This window comes from Hevea brasiliensis, chromosome 3, assembly GCF_030052815.1.
Source record: "Hevea brasiliensis isolate MT/VB/25A 57/8 chromosome 3, ASM3005281v1, whole genome shotgun sequence".
NCBI classification, from domain to species: Eukaryota; Viridiplantae; Streptophyta; class Magnoliopsida; order Malpighiales; family Euphorbiaceae; genus Hevea; species Hevea brasiliensis.
Genome location: NC_079495.1, coordinates 16,470,421 through 16,496,626, shown reverse-complemented (window position 1 = coordinate 16,496,626; position 26,206 = coordinate 16,470,421). Strand labels below are relative to the sequence as shown.

Sequence of the window (26,206 nt, the reverse complement as noted above, 5' to 3'; positions counted from 1 at the left end):
AAAATTTAGGAAACAAGAAAAACAAATTTTCTAGGATAATAAAAAATAAATTCTCAAGTTGAAGTAAAAATTATTTCTAAAAAAATAGAGAAATAAATTCTTAAATTAGACGAGAAATTAATTTTTAAGAAAATAAAAAAATAAATTTTAACATAGAAACTTTTCTAAAATTATAATAAAGAATTAAATTATTAGTGTGAACAACTACTACAATGTATAACACACGACAAAAAAAAGAAACTTACACACACATGTATAAATACTCTTGATTAGAGATTTATAATAAATTTAAAATAATAGATAATATTTTGATAATAACAACTGAAGGGGTCTTGTTTTGGCCAATACTATCCAAAGCCTTGGGAAGAGGCCTTCAAACGTGCCCATCAAAGCTTGATCAAAGATTTTTTACGTATATATACGTTCATGTGTACAATCGATAAATCTCAAAAAATTCAAGTGTGATAATGTATTAATGCCTCAATCTGAACTTGTTTTGTCCATGAGAAACCAAACCAATCCCATGTAACATATGTGATGTAAAAAAATTAATTTTTTATGTATTATATCATATGTTATTTTTAATTTTAACATGTAACTTAATAAAAAAGTAAAAGAATAAATCTGTTATTTTCAGAAGCAATTTATGAATTTAATATTTGGTTTGATAAAAATTCAGAATGAAATGTTTGGTTTGGAAATTGTCATTTTATGAAAATCGAAAAGAAATATGAACACTGATTTTAGGGTTATTAGAACGCTAATTGAGCTTTCTGCCATCAACCCATGTAGATGGAAAGGACCCAGCTCATTCTCTTGGAGTTAATGGGCCAATTCAGCCATTAATATCGATGAAATAACTCATTCGGATCATATGGACTCTAGATAATAAATAATGTCGATTTTATAACATTATTATATTGTCTAAAAAATTGAGTAAATATTAATATAATTATATTAATAAAATGCATCTACCGAATCAAAGCACTGTTCAATGCTCACATAACTTCAATGCAGAAACAGTTCATATTGCTAATGATGCTTTTGTCTGGTGCTTGGTGGTAAAACTAGCCAAGATGAAACCAAGAGTTCTCACATAACTAATAATATATCATGACTGAAACATCGAGGCAATAACACAAAGACAGCTTTCAGAAAACTACGCTGCAGCCGGCTATTGAATTCAAAATGAATACTTGTTGGATCTTACCAGTTCCTTGATCATTGCTTTCTGTCGACTGAAAATTATTTCTCCTCTTCCCTACCCAAACACAATGGCCGACTCTTTTCTCTTCATCATCGCAGAAGGTGTTCTCGAGAAGTTGGGCTCTCTTGCTCTTCGAGAATTTTTCCTAGCATGGGGACTCGAAACTGAAGTTGAAACAATTAGGGAGATCTTGGGTGCCATCCAAGCTGTGCTTTTGGAGGCTGAACAGCAGCGGCCTCACAATCACGCAATAGAGTTTTGGCTGGGGAAGCTCCAAGATGTCCTTTATGATGCAGAAGACGTGGTGGATGAGTTTGAATGTGAAGCCTTGAGAAGGAAAGTGGTCAAGTCTGGTAACGCCACCCGAAGGTACGCCGATTCTTTTCTAGCTCTAATCCACTTGCATTCCGCTTTAGAATGGGACATAAACTAAAGAAGATTAGAGAGACGGTTGATGAAATTGTAGCTCTTAAGTCTAAGTTTGGTCTTACTGAGCGGATTTTTGATAGGCATGTCATTCATAGGAAGAAAGAGATGACCCACTCCTTTGTAGATGCTTGTAATGTCATTGGGAGGGAACAAGCTAGAGATAACATCATTGAAATGTTGGTACAATTTGTTGATGGTGAAAATGTCTCCGTTATTCCAATTGTTGGAATAGGTGGCCTTGGGAAGACTACACTTGCTAAATTGGTTTATAATGATCAAAGGGTGATTAGTAATTTCGAGATGAAACTATGGGTGTGTGTTTCAGATGTCTTTGAATTAGAAAAGGTGATAATTAAAATTCTGAACTCTGCGTCTCCTTGTCAAAGATACATGGATCTGGATATAGACCAGTTGCAAATAGCCTTGCGAGAGGCTTTGGATGGAACGAAATATTTTCTAATCCTAGATGATGTGTGGAGCGAGGACCCTAGAAAATGGCTTGAATTAAAAACTTTGTTAATGGGAGGTGCTAATGGAAGTAAAATTGTAATCACGACTCGTAGCAAACGTGTTGCTGAAATAATGGGCACAGTATCTGCACACAATTTGAGTCTTCTTCCACACCAGGATTGTTTGTCTTTGTTTTTCAAATGTGCATGTAGAGGACAACAAGAAAAACAAAATCCAAACTTGAAAAGAATTGGGGAAGAAATTGTGAGAAAATGCAAAGGAGTTCCTTTGGCAGTGATAACTTTAGGATCTTTGCTTTACTCTGTAACCGATGAACGTGAATGGGAATTTATAAGAGATAATGAGATATGGAAATTAGAGCAAAAGGAAGATGATATTTTGCCTGCTTTAAGATTGAGCTATGAACACTTGCCCTCTTACTTGAAAAGATGCTTTGTGTATTGTTCAATTTTTCCCAAGGATTATGAATTTACAGAACTTCAATTGGTTTATTTATGGATGGCAAATGGACTGATTGAATCTTCCAATGAGAATCAAGAGTTAGAAGATGTTGGCATGCGCTATTTTAAAGAGTTGTGCTCTAGATGTTTCTTCGAAGATTTTTCTGAAGGTGCTCGTGGTATTGTTAACTGTAAAATGCATGATCTAATGCATGATCTAGCATTATCGATCTCACGAAATGAATGCTCAGTTGTAATGACCAGCACTCAACAGATTCCCAAAAGTGTTCGACATATATTTTTTCCTTATCCTAAATCGCTTTCTGATCAGGATCTTCCTACATCCTTACAAATCCCGCAAACTGTGCGAACCATTTCCTTTTTAAATAGAACAAGAGGGTGGATTTGTAGTGAACGGTTCATTAAGACATGCTGCTTAAGATTTCCATACTTAAGGGTCTTGGATTTGGCTTTTCTAGAATTCCAGATACTGCCAAAAAGGATTGGTGATTTGAAGCATTTGAAATATCTTAGTTTATATGGTAATTGTTTGATTAACAGACTCCCTAATTCCATATGTAAGCTACAAAGTTTGCAAGTTCTGATATTAACTTTATGTTATAAACTTCAAGAGTTGCCCAAAGATATACAGCACATGATTAACCTTAGATGGCTTACAATAACTACGAAGCAAAAGTATTTACCAACGGGTGGAATAGGTTGCTTGAAGGCTCTTCGATTTTTGTTCATTAGCTGGTGTGACAATCTAGAATATTTGTTTGAAGACATGCAAGGCCTCAAAAAGCTTCGAAGCTTAGCGATCACTTACTGTAGAAGCTTGAAATCTTTGCCGCAAAGTATTAAATGCCTAACAGCATTAGATACTCTTCGTATTGATGCTTGCAAAAACCTTGATTTCACAATGGAGGAAGGAGAAGACAATCAATGCCTAACTCAATTCAGCCTCCAAAAATTAGTGTTAATAGACTTGCCAAAATTAGCGGAGTTTCCAGAATGGCTTATTCGAGGATCTACCAACAGTTTAAAAGTCATGAGAATTGGAGAGTGTGACAACCTCAGAGAATTACCAAGGTGCCTACAGAATATGTCATCACTTTCAGAGCTTCAAATCATAGGTTGTCCGCAGCTAAACAACGATCCCATATGAAAAGCAGGTAAGAACTAATATATGAGATTATGATCCTAATTTAAAATAAGTCTAATGGTTTTGGTTTAAAGAATTAGTCAATTTCGTTTTAATTTTCTTTAATTCTTCAAACATCTTTGCATTCTTTACGTAATATATAACTTGTTTTTAAATCAAGCAGATGTACTTTGTTTAACAAATTGAACTTGTAGTAAATTGAATATTATTTTCATTAAGTTTGAGAAAAAATTATTTAAAAATATTTAAATACCATAAAAAGTAAAGAAATTACTTGTTAAAAAAATTTCTTTGTTTTGTACTATTTCAACTTTTACAATTAGTTATTTTAATTTTAAATTGCTTACACTTGTATTATCTCACAACATATTTAAACATATAATTTAAGCAAAAATATACACTCAATTAAAAAAAATAATAGTAAAATTACAACTTAAACAAAACACAAAAAGAGAGAACAATAAATCTATGTACTATAATTGAAAACTAATCTAATTTTAACAACCAAATTAAAAACAAAACACATAAACAATACTATAATTTAAATAAAATTCAAAAGTAAATAAAAAAAGATAAAAGCCTATATTATTTTAATATATTTAATAAAATAAATATAAAAAACAAATAACTAAAAAGAAAAAAAAAATACATATCTACATACATAAATATTTTTTTACAAAATAATTGTTATAAGCTAAAATCAGATCTACTATGAAATATTAAATAAAAATATCATTTGCAAAGCTAAAAAAAATTAAAAAATAAACTTCACTTGCAAAGCATTCAAAACAAAAGCTTACGAAAAATTTTTAAACGATTTCTAACTATAGTCATTTCCATTATGGTGCTAACAATGTAATAGTTATAAAACATTAAATTAGAACATCACTTAAAAAAAAAAAAAAAACTTAACTTGTAAAGTATTAAAAAGAAAAAGTTATAAAGAGACATTAAATGATTTATAACTATCATCTTCTCTATTATAATGCTAACAATGAAATAGAGACAAACTCATTTTAATGAACCAAAGTGCAAATTTACAACAATATTCAAAAGAAGCTATAAACAAAAGATCAACATAATAAATTTAAAAATATAATAGCACTTCCATATATTCAACAAACTTTAAAAAAAAAAATGACAGTAAAATCTTCAACAATAATAAAATGAAACTAAAATAAAACAATAAGTATCATAAATTTTAAACATTCTCATAGACAAAAAAAAAATGTAAAGCAAAATAAAAATAGAAGATAATAATTAATAACAAAACATAACAACAAAAAAACCATGAAAACTTTTAACAAATAATATTATTTGATCAATGGAAAAAAAAATAAAAGCATAAATAATACTAATCAAGTATTAAAAAAGAAATAGCTCAACAATAAAAAAAAAAAAAAAGAAATCACATACCCAACCGTGGAGAAGTAAACAAACAAAAAAGAGAGTTACTTTATGTATTGCTTTGAATTTCAAAAGATATGTTGTAGAGGATGGGTTTTATGAGGCTAAGGAAGAAGGGGCAGTGGAGAAAAAATGATTATGAAAAGAGAAGAGGGAATAGAGAGAAATGAATTATAAACTTGTAAATGGAAATATAGAGATGCACGCAAACATAAAAGAAAATTTCCAACTTCACAGTAAAAAAGCATAAAAGAATTTTCAAAACTTGAAAAAGCATGGTAGAAAAGCATATATAGGAGGATCTTAAAATTTTGATAAAAAAGATATCAATATTAAAAATAACATTTTGGAATGGGCACTTCAATTTCCCATTCCCATTTTATTTACATTACATAAAATGTTAGAGATTTAGAGAGTTCAAAGCGTGAGAGTTTTGGTCAGGTCCTTTTCAGCTAGCCTAGGAGGTATCTTTCTTTCCTTGGTTCTTCTTTTTATTTGGTAGAGTTTTGGTCTCTTGGTATCTCTCGCTGTGTTTTTCCTTCTGCCCACTGCAGCTCCTTGTTAGCATCTCTGCTGTTTTGTTTTTCTGGATTTCTGTCCCTCTTGCGTGTCTTTTGTTCTTTAGTAGTTCTATCTATAGTTTATGTTCTTTTTTGGCCAGTTCTCTGGCTTGAATAAAATTTTTTGCTTATAAAAAAAAATTATGGTTGTATGTACACTAATGGTAATTTGACATTTCTCTTGTCTCTGGTCTCAAGTGCCAGAAGACGTAGGTCCAAGCACAGTCGTTAGTTGAGAACTTGAGCTTGCATATGAACGTTTGCAAAATCAGAAGACCAACGGTGAGATTTTCTCCTTAAATATTTAGCATTATTCAGCATAAATATTTATACTTTTATGCATTAATATATTGTAACCTTTCTTTTTTTTCCCAATTCAATGCCAATATTACCTAGCACATACGCGCATAACACCTCAAGCTTTGGGAGCATCATTTTCTTTCTTTCTTTCTTTCTTTTTTTTTTTTTATAATGAATTGGCAGCTAAGTTAAATAAATGTGTATTTTGAGCAATGCAATTAAAATTTCCACCATGCATATTTTGTTGAAGATTTTTCAAATATATAATTATTGGGAAAATTATATAAAAAAAAAAACTCGCGGTTTAATGTTTTTCAAGTAGGAAATTATGATATGATAAATTCGTACTATATGTTTAACTTTGCTAGAAAGAAAGGGACGAATTTCATAATGCCATTAAAAATTTTGGCTAGCCCTAATTTTATATATATATATATATATAACATACTGAAAATTTATTCCCCTGTATCCCTTACCATGATTTATGTTAATATGTCAATATGACTTCCAGATGATAAAGCATTTAATAGTAATTACTTTTTTTTTTTCCTAAAAATGTTACCTTTTGATTTGCTAAAATTGTTGAAGGAATTTGGGTTTATTGATATGGGTTGTTAATTTGAGTTTGTTGCTTAAAGTGGGAAAGAATGTGCTTAGGAAAATGTGGTTTTTTAGAGGGAATTGTGGTTTGTTGACAGAGAAGGTGGAATTCGCAGAGAGAGAGAGAGAGAATTCATGTTTTAATATTTGTAAGTCAATTTAATTTTTTTTATTAAATCAGTAATATATATATATATATATATATATATATATATATATATATATATATTGTCAAAAATAATAAAAGCTAGGAAGTTTAATATAAGAAATAAAAAAAATTCAAGGGGCAACAAAAACTATAAAGATTTAGTTTAGAAAAAAAAAAAAAACTTAAAAATTTAAGGCCTAAAAGTTGCAGTTTGCCATTATAAAATAGATAAAGTTAAATATGTACATATGGATGTGTATCTATGAAAGAAAGATGTAACACCCTATTTTTATGTAGTTTTTTTAATTTTATATGATTTTAAATACTTTGTAGGAAATTATTTTATATTTACTCGATTTATTTTATGAGAAAATATTTATGAGTGAAATTAGTTTTACATGTCAAATTATTTTTAAAAAATAATTTCATGGATGTATTTTGAATCCATAGGTAACAAAATATTTCAAGTGGAATGGCAGCAAGTTATGTATCACAAACCTTGCCTTTGAATTATTTATTTTTTCGGTGGAACTAAGTAGTGATCTGTAAGTTCAAATTTTTTTTTTTTTTTCAGGTGACAGAAACAATGGTTTTATTGTGAGTTACTTCTATCTACCTTTCCCACAGGATTTATTATAACAATCTTATCTTTTATTTATTAATATTGTCGTCTCTTAGAACTCCGTGTGTGTATTTTTTGGGACTGTAAAATATTTTATAGATGACTGTATGAGGGTCGAGTTAGACTCCCCAAATGTTATGAATTTACTATTGTGATTATATACGGATTTAGAGATTGAGCTTGGCTCCCTCGATTATATATTATTGTTACATGTTAGACTTGATTATGGGCTTATGTATGAGTTAGATTTACTATCGGTTTTGGAATCTTATATGCTGGTCTAAATTTTAAGGTCTATTTGGTTCGCAAAAAATTGACTCATGAACGGGAATGAATGGATTTCATTCCTTATAAAAGTGTTTGAAATTTTATTTTTTTCATTCTCATCTCCACAAAATGTGAATCTGATTCCTACCGCTAAAGGAATCACTATTCTACTTTTTAACCAAAGGAATTAAAACTTAGGAATGTGAATAGTTATTTTGTTAATAGCAAAATATTCAATTTCACTTGTGTACTTATAAGAATATTTCAATTTTTATATTTTCATGTTATTAATTAAAATAAAAATTATAAGAATAATATTTTTATATTTTCATATAACTAATAAAAATAAAAAATAAAATTATAATAATTATAATAAAAAATAAAAATAAAATTTTATATTTCATATAATTAATTAACAATAAATAATTAAAATAAAAATAAAAATAATTATAATAATTAAAAATATAAAAAAAATTAATTTTAGGTTATTTTCATTAAGCACAAAATAAGTTTGATTCTGATTCTATAACTTATATATGAGAATCATATCTTGAAAATGAATTTGATTTTGATTCCCCAGTAAACCAAACATAAATAAAAATTTACTATTCCACTTTTGATTCCCATTCCAATACTAATTACGATTTCAATTTGCGAATCAAATGGGCCCTCAGTGTTGGTGGGTGAGGGGTCTTTTACATGTGTTCTCTTGTGCGATGGGTGTTGTGGACGCTAATAAGGCAGAACTCTTAGCTATTGCTAAGGTAATTGAATTAAGTTTACAAATGTTGGATAGAATGGGAAATATTTGTGAGCTGCTTGTTGAATCTGATTCAAAATCTGCTATTTCTTGGATTACAAGATGGATGAAGCTCCTTGGAAATTCTCTTTGATTATTAACTTTATCCTGGTAAGAGTTCAGCAGTTGATTCGGGTTAGTTTTGTGTCCATGCACCTCACGAGGCCTATTCTGTAGTGGATGCTATTGCAAAGTAAGGAATGGATATTCAGAATTTGTTGCGTTTATATAATTGAGTTATTAGCTTTTTCATCACTGCAGTGGACCTTTGCATTAGTTAGTTGTGTTCTTGGTTTGCTATAGATGTGTTTTGCTGCACTCTTAGTTTGGTTTGCAGTAGGTCTATTTGAGGTTTTTGTGTGTAATTTTTCTGAAGATTTTGCTGCAATTTACTACAGCACTCGACTTGGTTTTGTTGCAGCCTAGATCTTTGGTTTTGTTCTTTTGCTTTTCTTTGGTTGTGTATCCTGGACTTTTGTTTGCTGTCTTTTGTAATGCAACTTTGGTGTTGTCTTGTTAGTGTGTTTTGCACCTTTCTTTCTAGGTTTTTTTCACTTAGCATGTCATTGCTTAAATTGGGTGTAATGGAGGAATCCTATCGGCTTGATTTAGTTGGCGACATTCATACTAAGTTTTTTTTTAATTTTATTTATTAATAAAATGTTGTTATAAAAACAAAAAAAAAGGAATCCCGGCAATAATGATATCAGAGCTAATGGTTTAAGTGGATTAGCAACTCGAAGCATTAGGTTTTTGTAGATAAAATTTTGGAAAATTGATAGATGATAAAGGTATCAGAGTAGCACAATGGAAATGTGGAACATGGTGGTGTAGATTAAGTTTTTGTTCATGCTCAAGTTTTTTTTCCTTTTTTTCTTTTTTTTTTTTAAATTCGAGGACGAATCTTTTGTGGAAGGAAGAATATAGCACCCTACCTATATAAATAATATAAAGCTGAGTTTTAAAGTAGTTTAATACAATTTTGCCAAGCATTTATCCTATTTTCTTGTCAAGTGGCAGCTGATATGGAGAAAACAAGTTCACCTATTTGTATTCTAAGATATTTTTCCTTGCTTAACATTTTTAAAATATAATTTGAAGGATCGAGAGGTGAAAATCTATGATAGATAATCAAGATAATGAACTTAATCACCTAGTGTTAGAAATAAACTAGTGGGTTAAGAGGAATTTCAAGTTGATTAAAGTGCTTAAAGGGCTTTGGGTAATTAAACATCACATGAGAATGGTGTTTAGTTTCCTTTAAAACACTCTTTAGTTTGCTTGAAAGAGAAATTAAAGAAAATCATAATCAACTTCCTTCAAAGTTGTATTTCCCTTAATCTTAGTTTTGCCTATCCAAATCCCAATGAAATTTACTTCATAAACCTCATCTCTGGAATCAATTTTTACCATTAATTAATTAAATCTTTAATTACTTACTGAAATTTTAATAAGTTAGTATAGTGCTTAGAATTGTAATTACTTAATTCATTATAATTTTCTTATTTTTTCAATTTAATTTGCTGCAACTCTTACTCTATTTTTGGCACAAATTATTGATAGCCTAAATAATCGTGACTTTTATGGTTTGGTACTCAAACAACAAATCTTTGTGAGAAGATATCTTTTCTTTACTACTTGAACGACCCGTAAACTTGCAGAGTACGCATTATGTACAAGTTTATCATATTTATTTTAATAAAGTTTTCTTTTTAATAAAACTGATTTGCTTTATTTCTACTTAGATTCTGGATTGAATCTTGTGTTTTTTAAGATTTTGGATTAGATCTTATATATTTTTAAGGATTTAGTTGTGAATTAGAGTACGAATTTCACCCTCACTACGATGGCTAATACTGGTGGTGGCAGTGGCAATCAGCCTCGTGATGGTGATCAGGGTTACCAACCATTTGGAAAGCAATTAAAGAGCATCAAAATTTTATAACAGAAATTATGCGACAATTGCAATAGATTCGCCATTTATTGGGAGTTCGTAATGTTCAGAAGAGAAATCATAAATTGAATCAAGCCAAAGGAGTTAATCACGGTAAAGTCATCAAAGGATGTTAAAGATTTGGAGCAACCTGCATAAGAAAAAAAACTCAAAGTTGAATACCCAAAACTTAAAAGATTTGAAATTGAAGAATATGAAACTTTGATTTTATTTTCTTTCGCTATGATGAATAACGAATAGTTTGAAGAAGGTGTCCTAGGGAATGAAGAATAACAAATCATGGAGATTTCAAAGAGTATTGAAGACAAACAATCCATGAAGACAGTAGAAATTGAAGAGAAACTCAAATCATGGAGTTTATAGAAATTGAAGGTTTTTTTAACATTTTAAATCCTATTGCTTTCATTGATTTTGTTTGTCCAGATATTCCAATGGATGCAAAGGATAATGAGAAGTTATTCAATTCAATTTTGATACCATTCAAGAAGGAGACATGGTGTGATCTTTCAATAGAGTTTTTTATTCTTCAACACTTTAAAATTCGGGATTGAAATTTCTCAAAAGTGTGAGTGAATGACTGTAAAATACTACTTCTATTTAATTTAAGTCTTTAAATATGTTTTCTATTTATATTTGGACTCTTTAATTCATTCCTACCTAGATTAGAATTTAGAACTCTTTAAGTACCCATTATATTTTCATTATATATAAGATTTTCATATTTATTTTAACAAAGTTTTCTTTTAATAAAGCTAGTTTACCTTATTTTCTCCTTCGATTCTGGATTGAATCTTGTGTTTCTTAAAATCTTGGATTAGATCTTGTTTATTTTCAAGGGTTTGATCATGTGTCGATCATTTTTCACGCTACACACTGTGTCATTATATTTTCAATTTTTTTTTTGTTTGGACATTAAACAAAGGAGAGAAAAGAGAAGAAAGGAGGAGGATAGAAAATAAATAAATAACCCACAACAGGTTTGCCCGGTCAACATATGAAATCTGTAGTTATAAAAGATTCTTCTAATACATATACTAGTTCCAAAAGAGATATCTACAAAATCAGAATTTAAAATCAAAGATATCACTAACTTGCTCACGGCTACTTAAATGCCCATAGACATAAGAATATATATATATATATATATATATATATATATATATATATATATATATATATATATATATATATATATATATATATATCTCTCTCTCTCTCTCTCTCTCTCTCTCTCTCTCTCTCTTCATTTTCCCTACACAATATGTTGCAATTATAACTATATATTAAAAAAATTAATATGCCCAAAAAAAAGATGCTATCAAAAAAATTTGTTAATATAATTTATTAATTAAATTATAATAAATTTGTGGACCAAACAAATTAAGAAATGAACGAAAGAAAATCAAGAACTCAGAATTAGGGAGAGAAAACTGCTTCTCATTGTATTTATCATAACTGCTTTTATGTACAATTTTACTTCTACTTATATACAACAAGATTGGTAAACGTCATTCTTTTAGAACATGACAGTGCAATTCTAGCTAGAGATAATGTTATTTTTATGGCTTGAAATTTGGATATGTTTTTTCATGGATCCGATTTGTGACCCGACTCGAAAGTTTCGCGCTACGACCCGATTGGGATAAAAAGTGAGATCTGTGGTGATAGCGGAGGGCACGAGCCGATAGACCCGAGCCCAAAGCTCACCACTAATCTCCTTGTTGCCCCCACGGTATGGACCAATATAAATATTATAATATTCTACCATTTACAGTAGAGTTGTGAGATATTTGAGGGGGTTAGAGTTTGAGAGTTCTGATTGATTGTATTTTGCTTTTTTCATTATGGTGAAACTTTTTTTCTTGTCTTGCCAATGGACATAGACCTTACGGTTGAACCACATTAAATCTTGTATTATTCTTCTTCTCTTTTTAATACTGTGTGATTGTGTGATTTGTGTGTGTGTCTTAAATTTGCGTGCTTGTTATAACAAACTGGTATCAGAACTTTATGCGCAAAACCTAGGGTTTATAGATGGCGTCGTCTTCAACGAAGTATGAGATGGAGAAATTTGATGGTGGATCGAGTTTCAGTCTGTGAAAGATTAAAATTAAATCTTCTTTGATACTATTAGGTCTATGGAAGGCAATCAAGGATAACTTTCTAGAATGTATGAAAGAGGCAGAGAAGGCTGATCTAAAGGAGAGAGCCTTGAGTGCGATTTTCATGAGTGTAATTGATAATGTCCTACGTGAGATTGCTAGTGAAAGCTTAGCATCTGCGGCATGGAAGAAATTAGAGGAGTTGTACTCTGCCAAATCACTGACCAACTGCCTGTATCTGAAGAAAAGACTTTACAATCTGAGAATGAGCGAAGGTACGCCCATTAAAGAACATCTGGATGAATTCAATTCAATCATTATGGATCTGAAGAATATTGATATTGAGATTGATAGTGAGGATCAGGCCCTTCTTGTGTTATGTTCTTTGCCACCCTCTTATGAAACTTTTGTTGATACTCTATTGTATGGGAAGGACAGTATTTCACTAGACGATGTTAGTAATTCTCTAAAATCGAAGGAGTTAAAAAAGAAATTTTTAGATGATAGAGAAAGATTTGAGGGGAAAGGTTTGGTGAGTAGGGGAAGAACACATTCAAGGGAGGGTTCTTCCAGCAGGAAGAAATCCAAGGTCAAATCTAAGTCAAGAATGAAAAAGGTCAACTGTTTTGAGTGCGGGGAGTAAGGTCACTACAGGAGAGACTATCCTAAGTTGAAAAATAAAAAGGGAAAGCAACTAGAAAGTTCTGCGAATGTGGTTGATAGTTTTATTTATTCTGATGGTGATGACAGTGCTGAAAAAATTTTATTCATGAGTTCAGATCATGGGTAAAATTCCTGGATTCTTAATACTAGTGCTACTTATAACATGTGTCCACATAGAAACTGTTTTTTCACTTACAAACAGATGAGTGGCAAGGTGTTCCTGGTCAATGATCATGCATTATCTGTTGAAGGAATTGGTAACATCAGATTGAGGATGTTTGATGGCATTGTCAGAACTATAGAGTGTTATCATGTTTCAGAACTAAAGAGGAACCTGATTTCTCTTGGGACACTTGACTCTCATGGATTCAGATACCATACAGAAAATGAAGTTCTCAAATTATGTAAGGGCTCTATGGCACTCATGAAGAGCAGTTTGGTTTCAAGATTGTATTTTCTTCATGGCAGTACAGTTTCAGGGGAAGCTGTAGTAGCATCCGGGAGCAATAATAAGAATCAGACTCAATTGTGGCATATGCATCTTGGTCATATGAGTGAAAGAGGATTATCTGTGTTAAGCAAGTGAGATTTGTTAGACGGGCAGAAAACAGAATCTATAGACTTTTGTGAACACTGTGTGTTTGGCAAACAGACCAGGGTCAACTTTGATAAAAAGGCAGTGTGCAAGACCAAATGAACAATGGATTATATCCACTCAGATTTATGGGGTCCTAATAGAATTCCTAGCAAGAGCGGTGCTACGTACTTCATGACTTTGATTGATGATTACTCTGGGATTGTGTGGGTGTATTTTTTGAGAATAAAAGATGAGGCATTTTCAACATTTGTAAATTGGAAGACGATGATTGAGAAGCAGACAGAAAAGAAGGTCAAGCGTCTTAGAACTAATGATGGGTTGGAATTTTGCAATTTTGAGTTCGATGCATTCTACAGCAATGAAGGTATAATGAGACATTGCACTTGTACAAGGACACCATAACAAAATGGTATTGCAAAATGCATGAACAGAATGCTTTGTGACAAAGCACGAAGCATGCTCTCACATTCAGGATTGGGAAAGGATTTCTGGGCTGAAGCAATTAATATAGCCTGTTTCTTGGTTAATAGATCTCCATCTATAGCTATTGAGTGCAAAACTCCTTTTGAGATCTGGTCCAGTTCACCTGCTGATTACTCTCAGCTGAGAGTATTTGGTTGCCCTGCTTATGCTCATGTGAGAGATGGTAAGCTTGAGCCGAGGGCAAGAAAATGCATATTTCTAGGGTATGCATCTAGAGTGAAAGGCTACAGGTTGTGGTGCAATGATCCAAAGTCTCCAGGATTAATTATCAGTAGGGATGTGACATTTAATGAGTCTGCTTCATTGGATAGTCAGAGGGAGAAGTCAATAGCAGAATCAGATCATGGTGTCAGAGAACAGGTGGAGCTTGATATTGATACTTCAGCAGTTCAGTCTAGTGATTCAAAGGATGAGGTGCAAGATCTTGATCAACAAGAGGATACACCTGAGCAACAGTAACAGGAACTATATAGCATTGTAACTGGTAGAGAGAGAAGATAGATTAGACCACCGCAAAGATATGCATATGCAGATCTAGTTGCGTTTGCCTTATCAGTTGCTGAGACAGTTGATGTACATGAACCCAGTAATTATAGAGAAATTATTTCTTGTTTAGATGCAGATCAGTGGGTTGGTACTATGAGTGAAGAAATTGAATCTCTTCACAAGAATCAGACTTGGGATCTTGTAACATTGCCTAAGGGACAAAAAGTGGTAGGTTGCAAATGGGTATTCAAAAAAAAGGAAGGCACTCCAGGGGTTGAGGCACCTCGAAATAAGGCACAGTTGGTAGCAAAAGGCTTTACTCAGAGGGAGGGGATTGACTTTAATGAAGTGTTTTCTCCAGTTGTAAAGCACAGTTCTATCAGAGTCTTACTTGCTATGGTTTCTCTTCATGATCTAGAGCTTAAGCAACTAGATGTGAAGACAACATTTTTGCATGGTGAGTTGGAGGAGCAAATTTATATGAGTCAGCCTGAGGGATTTCTCATTCCAGGTATTGAAAACTGTGTTTGCTTGCTTAAGAAATCTTTATATGGTCTGAAATAGTCTCCTAGGCAGTGGTACAAAAGATTTGATATATTCATGGTTCATAATAACTTTAATCGTAGTTCATATGACAGTTGTGTGTATCATAAGAAGCTTTCAGATGATTCCTTTGTTTATTTTATGTTGTATGTGGATGACATACTTATTGCTGCTAAAAGCATGTCACATATTAACATTATAAAAAAGCAGTTAAGTGATGAGTTTGAGATGAAGGATTTGGGTGCTGCAAAGAAGATATTGGAAATGGAAATTATTAGGGATAGAAGTTTTGGGTAGCTTTTCTTGTCTCAACAGGCCTATGTTGAGAAAGTGCTTAAGCATTTTAACATGAATAATGCTAAGCCTGTGACTGTTTCATTTGCTGTCCATTTCAAGTTATCTGCAGACATGTCACCAAAAATAAATGAGGAGATGGAGCACATGTCTAGTGTTCCCTATTCGAGTATTGTTGGTAGCATCATGTATGCTATCGTATGCACCCGACCTGACATTTCACATGCAGTTAGTGTTGTGAGTAGATACATAGTGTGTCCTGAGAAAGAGCATCGACAGGCAGTGAAATGGGTTTTGAGGTATTTGAAGGGTACTACAGATGTTGGTATGATATTTGATAGGGCCAAGATGAGTGATTCAGCTATTGGCTATGCGGATTCAGATTTTGCAAGGGACTTAGACAAGAGGAGATCTTTGACAGGTTATTTGTTTACTCTTTTTGGAAGTGCTATCAGTTGGAAGGTAACATTGCAAGCTATAGTTGCTTTATCTACCACAGAAGCTGAATATATGGCCTTAGCAGAGGCAGTAAAAGAAGTTTTATAGTTACAAGATTTGGTGGGTGATCTTGGGTTGATACAGAATAAGGCAACAATGTTTTGTGATAGCCAGACTGCAATATATCTCACAAAGAATCAGATGTACCATGAGCGAGCTAAGCACATTGATGTCAGATATCACTTCATTCGGGACATTGTATCTCAAGGGACTGTAGTTGTGCAGAAAGTCTCTACACATGATAATTCAGTAGAAATGATGACCAAATGAGTCCCAGTCAGCAAGTTTAGGCATTGCCTAGACTTGGTTGGTGTTTGTAGTGCTCAGTAATGCCCTTGCGAGGGCATATGGCAAAATAGAGTGTTTTGTGGTTATTTTGTTGATGATAGAAGAAATTCAAGCAAAGGGGAAGACCTGTTTTTTTTTGTAGCTTGAAATTTGGATATGTTTTTTCATGGATCCGAATTGTGACCCGACCAGAAAGTTTCGCGTTACGACTTGATTGGGATAAAAAGTGAGATCTGTGGTGGTAGCAGAGGGCACGGGCCAATAGACCCGGGCCCGAAGCCCACCACTGATCTCCTTGTTGCCCCTGTGGTGTGGATCAATATAAATATTGTAATATTCTACCATTTGCGGTAGAGTTGTGAGATATTAGGGAAATAAATTGAGGTTAGGGTTTGAAAGTTTTGATTGATTATATTTTGCTTTTTTTATCATAGTAGAACTTTTTCTCTTGTCTTGCTCGTAAACATAGACCTTACGGTTGAACCACGTTAAATGCTGTGTTATTCTTCTTCTCTTTTCAATACTGTGTGATTGTGTGATTTGTGTGTGTGCCTAAGATTTGCGTGCTTGTTATAACAGATAATTCCCCCCAAGACTCTTAGCTTAGCTAATCATTCTGTTGTAACCAACTCTGTAACCATTGATGAATTGCTTTGGTCATTTCTCATGCATTCATTTTTGTTGGCGGAACGCACCGTTTCTTCATAACTTAAGTTACTTTTATTCACGTCGTGGTTTCACTCCACAAGTCTTGAAATGGGTGAATGAATAAATTCAACCAGACCCAGCTTGGAAACAAATTCAAGAAATTGAGGACTATTGAGACATTTGGTGAAAATGTCAGCGAGCTAATGTTTAGACAATAAATGAGCGGTCTGAATAAACCCTTTCTGCATTTGGTCTCGGACAACATTACAATCAATGTCAAGGTGCTTCGTCCGCTCATGAAACGCGGGATTAAAAGCTATGTGAATGGCTGCCTTGTTGTCACAACAGAGCAGAATGGGTAAGGAAATATGCAGTTGAAAGTCATGAAGCAAATAGGAGAGCCATTGAAGATCACACATAGTGGATGTCATGCTCCGATACTCGGCTTCAGCAGTGGATCGACTCACTGTCGTTTGTTTCTTAGTTTTACAAGAAATGAGAGATTGGAAAAGGAAAACATAGAATCTAGTGATAGATCGTCTAGTGTCTGTTTTACAAGAAATGAGAGATTGGAAAAGGAAAACATAGAATCTAGTGATAGATCGTCTAGTGTCTGTAGATGCCCAATCGGCATCGCAATAAGCAGTTAAGCTGAGAGTGTTAGAGGTTAGAAAAAAAAAAGTCCTTTCAGCTGGACAACCCTTTAGATACTTAGGAACATGTAAGGCGGCATCCAATGTAGTTGACGGGGCTATTGCATAAATTGGATCAGCTGTTGAAGAGAACGATATGTCAGGATGAGTCAAATTCAGATACAATAGTTTCCCAAAAAGCCATCTGTATTTGTTAGGTTCTAAGAGCAAACGGTTGTCCTCATTTGAGAGTTTCATACCACGAGGTACAATAGCTGTTTTAGCATTAGTAAGTCCTATGGCTGAAATAATATCTTGAATATACTTCTTCTGGTTAAGATGCATGCCATAAGAAGATCGAGCAATTTTGAGGCCAAGAAAAAATATAGCGTACCCCAAGTCCTTGATCATAAACTGTTCATCAAGGAATTGTTTTGTAGCTACAATGTTGTCCTCACATGCTCCAGTGATAAGCACATTGTCGACATAAACAGCGAGTGCAAGAAAATTGGAGCTAGACCCTTTAAGAAACAAGCAGTGGTCGTGAGGAGATTGAACAAAACCAAACTGAAGAAGTATAGCATTGAACTCCTCGTTCCATTGGCACCAGGCTTGCTTGAGCCCATTTAAGGACTTTCGCAATTTACAAATGTGACCACTTTGGGCTTTGGAGTAGCCTAGGGGAGGAGGCATATATAATTCCTCATCTATGTAGCCGTGTAAGTAAGCGTTGTTGATATCCAGCTGATGTATTGGCCAGTTGGATGCCGTGGCAATGGCTAGGAACAGACGAATTGTAACCAATTTTGCAACTGGGGAAAAACTATCAGTGTAGTCGATGCCCTCTAATTGGTTAAATCCTTCAGCCACAAGCTGTGCTTTGAACCGATCGATGTTATCATCTTGCTTATATTTGATGCGGTAAGCTGGATGCTATGGGCTTCTTGTGAGAAGGGTAGGGAACCATATCACATGTGTGGTTGGCATTAAGTGCATGTAATTCCAGCTGCATCGCCTTGACCCAATTTGGGTCTGCCATGGCCTATTCATAAGAATTCGGTTCTTGTACTGTGGATACTGAAGCAAGAAACTATACATGATCTTTGTCAAAGCTTGGATTGGTAAAAGTAAAAGGAGAGAAGGAAATACTTGGTGTGTTTGCTGGAATAGCAGATTTGCAGCTGTGATTTGGAAAAGATGGATCAACCTATACCTGAGCCACAAAATCATTCATCCATAAAGGTTTCTTTTGTGTCTAGTACTTTTTCTAGAAGAAACAAGAGCTTCTGTGGGTACAGAAGATGATGACATGTGAGGTTGGTTAGACATCGCCAGAGATTGGGTGGAATTAGGTAAAGACAAAGGACTCGGAAAAGTAATGGGAGAAGAAAGGATAGGCGAGACAGGTTGATAAAGTGTCAACAGGTTGATGAGGAACAAGTGGAAAAGAATCTTGGTCTTCAGTGATTAAATGTAAAAGACAAGATTAGGAAATATGGAGTTTTTTTGTAAGGAAATGTAGTTTCACAAAACTTGACGTTTCTGGAGGTGAAAACGTGGTTGGTATCTAAATTGAATAATTTGAAAGCCTTATGGCCGGTGGCACGACGTAAATAGATACTTTTGATAGCTTGAAGGTCAAACTTTCTTTTAAAAGGTCTTACATCAGTAGCTTAGGTTAGACAACCAAAGATTTTGAGGTTTTGGTATTCTGGAACTTTTTGATTAAGAACTTCGAATGGGGTTTTCTAGTGTAGCACTGCTGTAGGTAATCTATTGATCAAAAAGGTTGCATGGAGAATTGATTCTCCCCAAAATTGGTAAGGTAAACCAGAGTGAAAGAGAAGTGCTCTTGCAGTTTGTAAAAGGTGCTTACGCTTCCTCTCAACTACCCCATTTTCTTGGGGTGTGTAAGGGGTAGACTTTTGATGGATAATCCTCTTTTTGTAGAATAATTGTGCACATTCATAATTGATGAATTTGGACCCATTGTCTGTTCTAATAAACTTGACAGACGCTTGGTAATGGTTTTGAATCATTTGTAAAAAGGTGAAGATTGTAGAAGGGACTTGAGTTTTGTCCCGAAGGAGGTAAGTCCATGTTGACCTACTGTGATAATTTACAATGGTGAGGAAGTATGAGGCTCCCTGTACGGATTTGGTCTCATAAGGACCTATAGATCCATATGCAAAAGGTAAAAAATGGATGGACTAGTAATTTGACTCTTAGGAAAAGAAAATCTACACGTCACTTGCGTCTCTCTGCTTTTCCACTTGAAGTACCATGGAATAAGCCTTGTTTACTGCTGGAAAAGGATCCGTTAGCAGAATCTGGTTGCGAACATGATAATAGCTAGAGTTTAGTCCCATAAGAAACTGAATGAGTTTATTTTTATTGTCCAATTCTGCCGCAATTTTAGTCCCCCCACATTCACAAACAGGACATGGATTAAGGTAGGCAAATTCGTCCCATAGTTTCTTTAGTTTTGTATAGTAAATCATCACAAATTGATTCCCATGCGAGAAAGAGCTAATTTCCCTTTGGATTTGATACAGTTGTGGTCCATTACTAGTGCCAAATCTTTATGCCAGTTCATCCCATAGTTCTTTAGAGGAAGTAACATAGATGAAAGCATCAACTATTTCTTTTGAAATTGAATTTAAGATCCAGCCTATAACCATACTGTCCACCTTCAACCATTTTTCAAGCACAAGAGATTTCTCCATTGCTTTTTCATAAACTCCATTGATAAAACCAACTTTATTCTTGGCCCGTAAAGAAAACAACATAGAACGACTCCAAGTCAAGTAATTGTCACCAGTGAGAGGAGCACTTACCGCGTACATTCCTGGATCTGCAGAACCATCTCCTAGTTTGAAGATCTAGCATCAGAACTTCAAATCAATGATGCGGAACAAGTTTCTCACTACTATCACACAACTTTATGACAAAAAACAGCACAGAGAGTGATCTCTGGCTCTGATACCATGAACAAATTAAGAAATGAACAAAAGAAAATCAAGAACTCGGAATTAGGGAGAGAAAACTGCATCTCATTGTATTTATAATAACTGCTTTTATTTACAATTCTACTTCTATTTATATACAACAAGATTGGTAACCGTCAATCTTATAGAACATGACAGTGCAATTCCAGGTGGAGATAATTGCCGCTGAGACTCTTAGCTCAGCTAATCATTCTCTTGCAACCAACTCAATAACTATTGTTGAATTGCTTTTGGTCATTTCTTACGCATTCACTTTCATTGGCGGAACGCACCGTTTAGTCATAACTGTAGTTACTTTTCTTCACGCCGTCGTTTCACTCCACAACTCTTTTTTGTCTTCAAGGACTTACCCTTCTCAAAGTTCATTTGCCTAAAAAAATATTTGAATTAATTATTATTGTGCTTATTAAAATAATTTAAAATTATAGCTCTTATAAAAAAAATTATATATATATATATATAATTACTATTCACAAAATAAATGATTTTAAAAATAATTATATTTTTTAATAATAATAATAATAATAATAATCCATTGCTTATCATTGTAAAATATAGAAAAAAAAAAAAAAGAAAAGAACAATAATGATATTAGGCTCAAATTAAGTTAACTTAAATTGGTCAAAAAAGTAATTTTAGTCAAAAGTGTGTTAAATGCTTTAAGTTCTTTTATACTTTTAATCTTATTAGTCACTAGTATAATATCCATGCTACGCATGGATAATTTATAATTTATATTTTTTGATTTAATTTTTAATTATATTTTAAATAAAATAAATTATTATTATTAAATTAATTTTAAATTAAAATTTCTCTCTTATTTAATTTAATTTAAATAAATTTTTTACCTATCATAATAATAAATTTTTAATTAATTTATGTTATAGTTAATTAAAATACCTATTTAATTCTTTTTATACATAGAGTAATTTTCATAATTATTTTGTTTAAAATTTAATTAAAGTACTTTATTTAAAAATAATTTAAATTTCATAAAATTTTTATATTTTAAATTATGAAAAATACATTAAATTAATGAAGAAATAATATTATTTTAAAAATGTATAAATATAATATTTTTTGTTATTAATATAATAAAAAATTATCAAATTGCTAATAATGAATTGAATTATTTAATTTTAGTAATAATGAAAATATATAATATAATTATTAATTAAAAATAACATTCTATTATATTATTATTAAAATTACTACATCTAAATGTAAATTAATCTCAAATTTTTTTATAAAATAATTATTTGATAAAAATAGTTATCACTTTACATAAATTTGTAATATAAAATAAATACATTTCATAAAAATTATAATTTTAAAATGTCATAATTTTCTATTATTAAAATAAATACTATAAATATATACTATTTTTTAAAAGGCAGATTTCATGATTATAATATTGTAACTTTAATTGTTCTTAATTATTTTTGTTTGTAGCTAAATTTTCAATATTATTATATTTGTAATTTATCTTTAAAATTCTACTTCTATATAAAAATATAATTAAGAGATAATTTATGCACTAAGATATAAATATTTAATTAAAATTTAAAAATAATTTTGATGAAAATTAATTATAATAAAATATAGATAATCAAAATATTAATTATAATTTTATTCAATATATAATTTGTAACACCCCTAATTTTTTATATATTATTATGGGCTTCGTGTAGGTATCCTCGATTCGCGGAAATTCGGCGCTTGACCAGTGCAAATTTCGCCATGCACCACACGGAAAAGTCTCCGAATTGGACCGAGGTTTTGGCTAGCCCCATTGTCAAACGCCGAGCTGCGTTCAAGTCGAATCGGCAAAGGTAAACTCCGAACCTTGTTTTTTCGTAATTTTATAGTGCTTTAATAGGATTAAAAATACTTAATATATTCGTGGTAGCTTAGAAAATTACGTTTCTTTTTGCAATTGCTTAGTAATATTGATAAGGTCAGCGGGGCAAAGTTTTATTATTTTTAGAGTTTGTTTGGGCGCTTTTGCAAAAATGATCAATAATAAGGACTAAATTGAAATTTTGCGTATGTGATAGATGATTGATTTGATGGGCGTGAGGGGCCGTGTGATATGATTGAACTGATATATGGATTGTGAATATAGAAGTGCGTTTTTTTTTGCCCTTTTGCAGTTGGGTAGGTCCTAGGTATAGGGAGACTCACGGATTTTCTACGACTTAGGACGCACTTGATCTTTTCTTTGTTTGTATTGAGTCAAATTTATTAAATAGATGTAATGTAATTGTCGTGAGCCGACCTTCTTCCTCCCACCACACAAAGAATTTGTCGCCAAGTTTGTGAGTAAAATATTAATTTTAATTGTAATTTGATATTATTATATGTTCAAGATGCCCATGCATCACTTATATGCATATATTTATGTAGTTAAACTCTAGTCACGAATTATGTTGCATTCATAATCGCAATGTGCCATGAGTGTTGTTGTGGTAATTTGGAGGCAGCGTGCGTGCGTTGGCGTGCGGTGATGTGGTGTGGACTATGGATAGGACGGGGTAGTCACGCTTGAGTTCTTCACTGGGACCTGCCTTCGAGGGTAGTCACGGCTTGAGTTCTTCACTGGGACCCTCGATTTGGTTTATTGCGAAAGTCCGGCTTGAGTTCTTCGCTGGCACCAGGTTGGATTTAAGAGAGCTGTATAGGGGATCAGCCCCCAATATATTATGATTGATGCTACAGGGTGCGTGAGTGCTCCAAATTACCTTTTTGATGCTATGATGTGAATATGATGTTGATGTTGCATTTCACTCTACAGGTGCATTAGTTACAGATAGTTATAGAGATTATGGTTAAAATTGATATTTTACTCTCGAAGTCGAACGCCACCCTCGCTCAAAAATTTTACAGCCACAGGAGGATATTTTGTTCGGTTAACCCGCTTCTACTCGCAGTTGTTTATCAAGATTTGTGTAATTTTATTTACTCCTAGAATTTCCGCATGTGTTAGCAGTGATTATTTGAATTTGGTCCAGAATATTATTATCATGTTGGACCTGTAAACTTAATACTCTATGTATGTTTGATGGATTGGATGAGGGAGCTGAGCTCCCATTTCTTTTATGATGCTATGAGTATGTGGAGGGTGAGCTGAGCTCCCCAATTGACTATATATTGTGTTTACAGGTCGGGTGAGTCGAAAACTCCCCGCTGGAAAGTCCATTTTATGGCTCGGACTGTCCGCTTGTTTTCTTGAAATTGGGCCCAAATGGGCCTTAGAGTTGGGTTAATGAACGCTAGGCTTACTACGGCCTCGGGGCTTTAAGTCGCCTGTGTCCTAGTGCGGTCCGCCCATAGGTTGGGTCGTGACAAATGTGGTATCGTAGCTAGGCTCCAGATTCATAGGGAAAAATTATCCAAGTGTTGGGAAGAGTCTACTAGAGTCACATGCGAGTATAGGATTGCTTTCGCCTTTTCCTCGTAATTCTTTGTTTCTAGATTCTACGTTATACCTCGGAAATATAAGATTACCTCGCTAGTGTCTTGATTTTCGTGGAGTACACGTAAATGTGAAATAGAGTTAGTAGACATGTGAGGTCCATCATGAGGATACGTACTCCAAGAAATGCTATGTTTCTGGCGTCAGATGGGTTTAAATGGTGTGCCCATTTCGTGCAAGGCACAGTACATAAACGTGAGTCTTGAAAGTACAATTGTTCTAGATAAGGATGAGGATACCATCGCAGCAACATCGCTGGATGACCCCGTAATAAGTTTATGATAATAGAAGATTAGAGAGATAAGAAATTAGGAGGCCTAGTCGGTTCGGACGATCGTAGTAACTATACAATGTTCTCGATGTCCGCTCTGTAAGCTACAGACACAAAGATCGACATGAGATTATTGTATAGAGTCGTGCATCCCCGTGGTGCTCCATAATGAGGGTGTTTGCGGATGGCTTCGCTTTGGTACAATATGCGTAACAGTTCTATATCCGCAGAGGAGTTGGGAACTCTCGTTAAGAGTCTAGAGCTAGAATATCGAAGGTCATAGTTGGGTGGTAACTAGAGTTAGTGACTCCGCTACTCCTAGCATGAGCTAGAGTTACTGTAAGAGCTGCCATCGCACTGCAGGTTTGGACTAGTTGCAAGGTAAAGGTGACACCTATAGAGTGAGATCATCTAGTCATCAGTATGGAATTTTGGATTATTTTTGTAGTACGATAGACATTTTGCTTAGAGCTTAGTGAGAATAGTATACCTTATGTGTATTAGCGAGGTGTAAAGTGCAACCCTACTAACTAGGGAAGGTCGAAACTATGAATTGATGATTCACAGAGATATGATATGATAGGAGAGTCATTAATTTGACATGGTTTGGGCAAGGTGGTAAATGTAGTACCTTTGATGCAGCAAGTTAGGTGTAGTCCTATCTTTTCCGTATGGGATCAAAGTTATTACTAATAATGGTGACTAACCAAATAGTAACTTGATGGGATGTAGAGTATGGTAGAGAGTAGTTGGTGGGTATCCTGCAGATGATACAAGTTCCATTATAGGAATCATATATAATCGATCATGATGGATGTAAATCCTTTGAATTGATGACTGGGTTTGGGTACGGAATCTTAAGTTTTGGCTAGTTGAGTAAACATGGAAAATAATATTAATAATAAGAAATAAATAAAATTACTGCAGACTCAGTTCTCGAGGTAGTAAGGTTTTTATGTAAGCTAAAGGATAAGAATAGAAATCATACGATAAAGGTATGACCGCACTTTCTGAGTTCCTTTCGACTTCATATTGTTCAAACAAGAGTAAAATCTAGTTATAATAGTGTTAAGAGTAATAAATTAGCGAAGATAAATCACAAAGCCGAGATAGAGAAAGTGTAGAATGAAAATTGGGATAATTGATTACGATGCAATATAATCTAAGTGCCAAAGTGGGAGTACTAGCCAGAGTGGTCAAAGGACCAACCGAGAGCACAGACATATGATAACGCGATAGAGACTCGAAAGATATAGTTAGCAAGTACAAATTGCTATGTTAGGAAGAAGAATGGAACCGTGGATAGAATAGTCAAGTTCTATTTTGGGTAAGACAAAGGAAATAAATGAAAGGACAACCTAAAGAGCGATAATAAAAGGAACAAAGTTAAGATATAGGATAGGCTAAGTGTTATTCTTGGCAAGGAGAATGACAAGGATGGAAAACCCAAAATGGGACCACATTAATGAGAAAAGTGATGGAGGTATGGAATACAAAGAATAATGAGTAAATGTTAGAAGGTGTGCGATGAGATTATGGACTACCTAAATAGGTAGAGAAAGAGAAGTTAGTAAGCAAAGAAGTTGAATAAAAGTCACTAAGGGATCAAATAGGTATGATGAGAGGAAAAGAATGATAGATAATGACACATAGGTTTTAGGTTAGACTTTTGAGATAGTGAGAAGGTAGTTAGAGGTTCGTTATGAATGTCAGGCAAACCTTTTTAGTGTGATCAATATAATCACTTTGCAAAGTGAAGCAATAAATACACAGAGCAACAAAGAGGGGTAGAATAAAAGTGACAAGTATGGATGGTAATAAATCACTAGAAAGTTTAAGGATCAAATT

At 33.2% G+C, this 26,206-nt stretch overlaps 1 protein-coding gene across 1 annotated transcript; it reads left to right on the top strand.

The window, feature by feature from the left end:
- The first annotated feature begins 1,274 nt into the window (after positions 1 to 1,274).
- On the top strand, positions 1,275 to 3,715 carry LOC131178329 (putative disease resistance protein RGA3). Its single transcript, XM_058143287.1, has 2 exons — positions 1,275 to 1,576; positions 1,624 to 3,715. Exons 1-2 carry the CDS (start codon positions 1,275 to 1,277, stop codon positions 3,713 to 3,715), a joined length of 2,394 nt encoding a protein of 797 aa, XP_057999270.1.
- Positions 3,716 to 26,206: the final 22,491 nt, after the last annotated feature.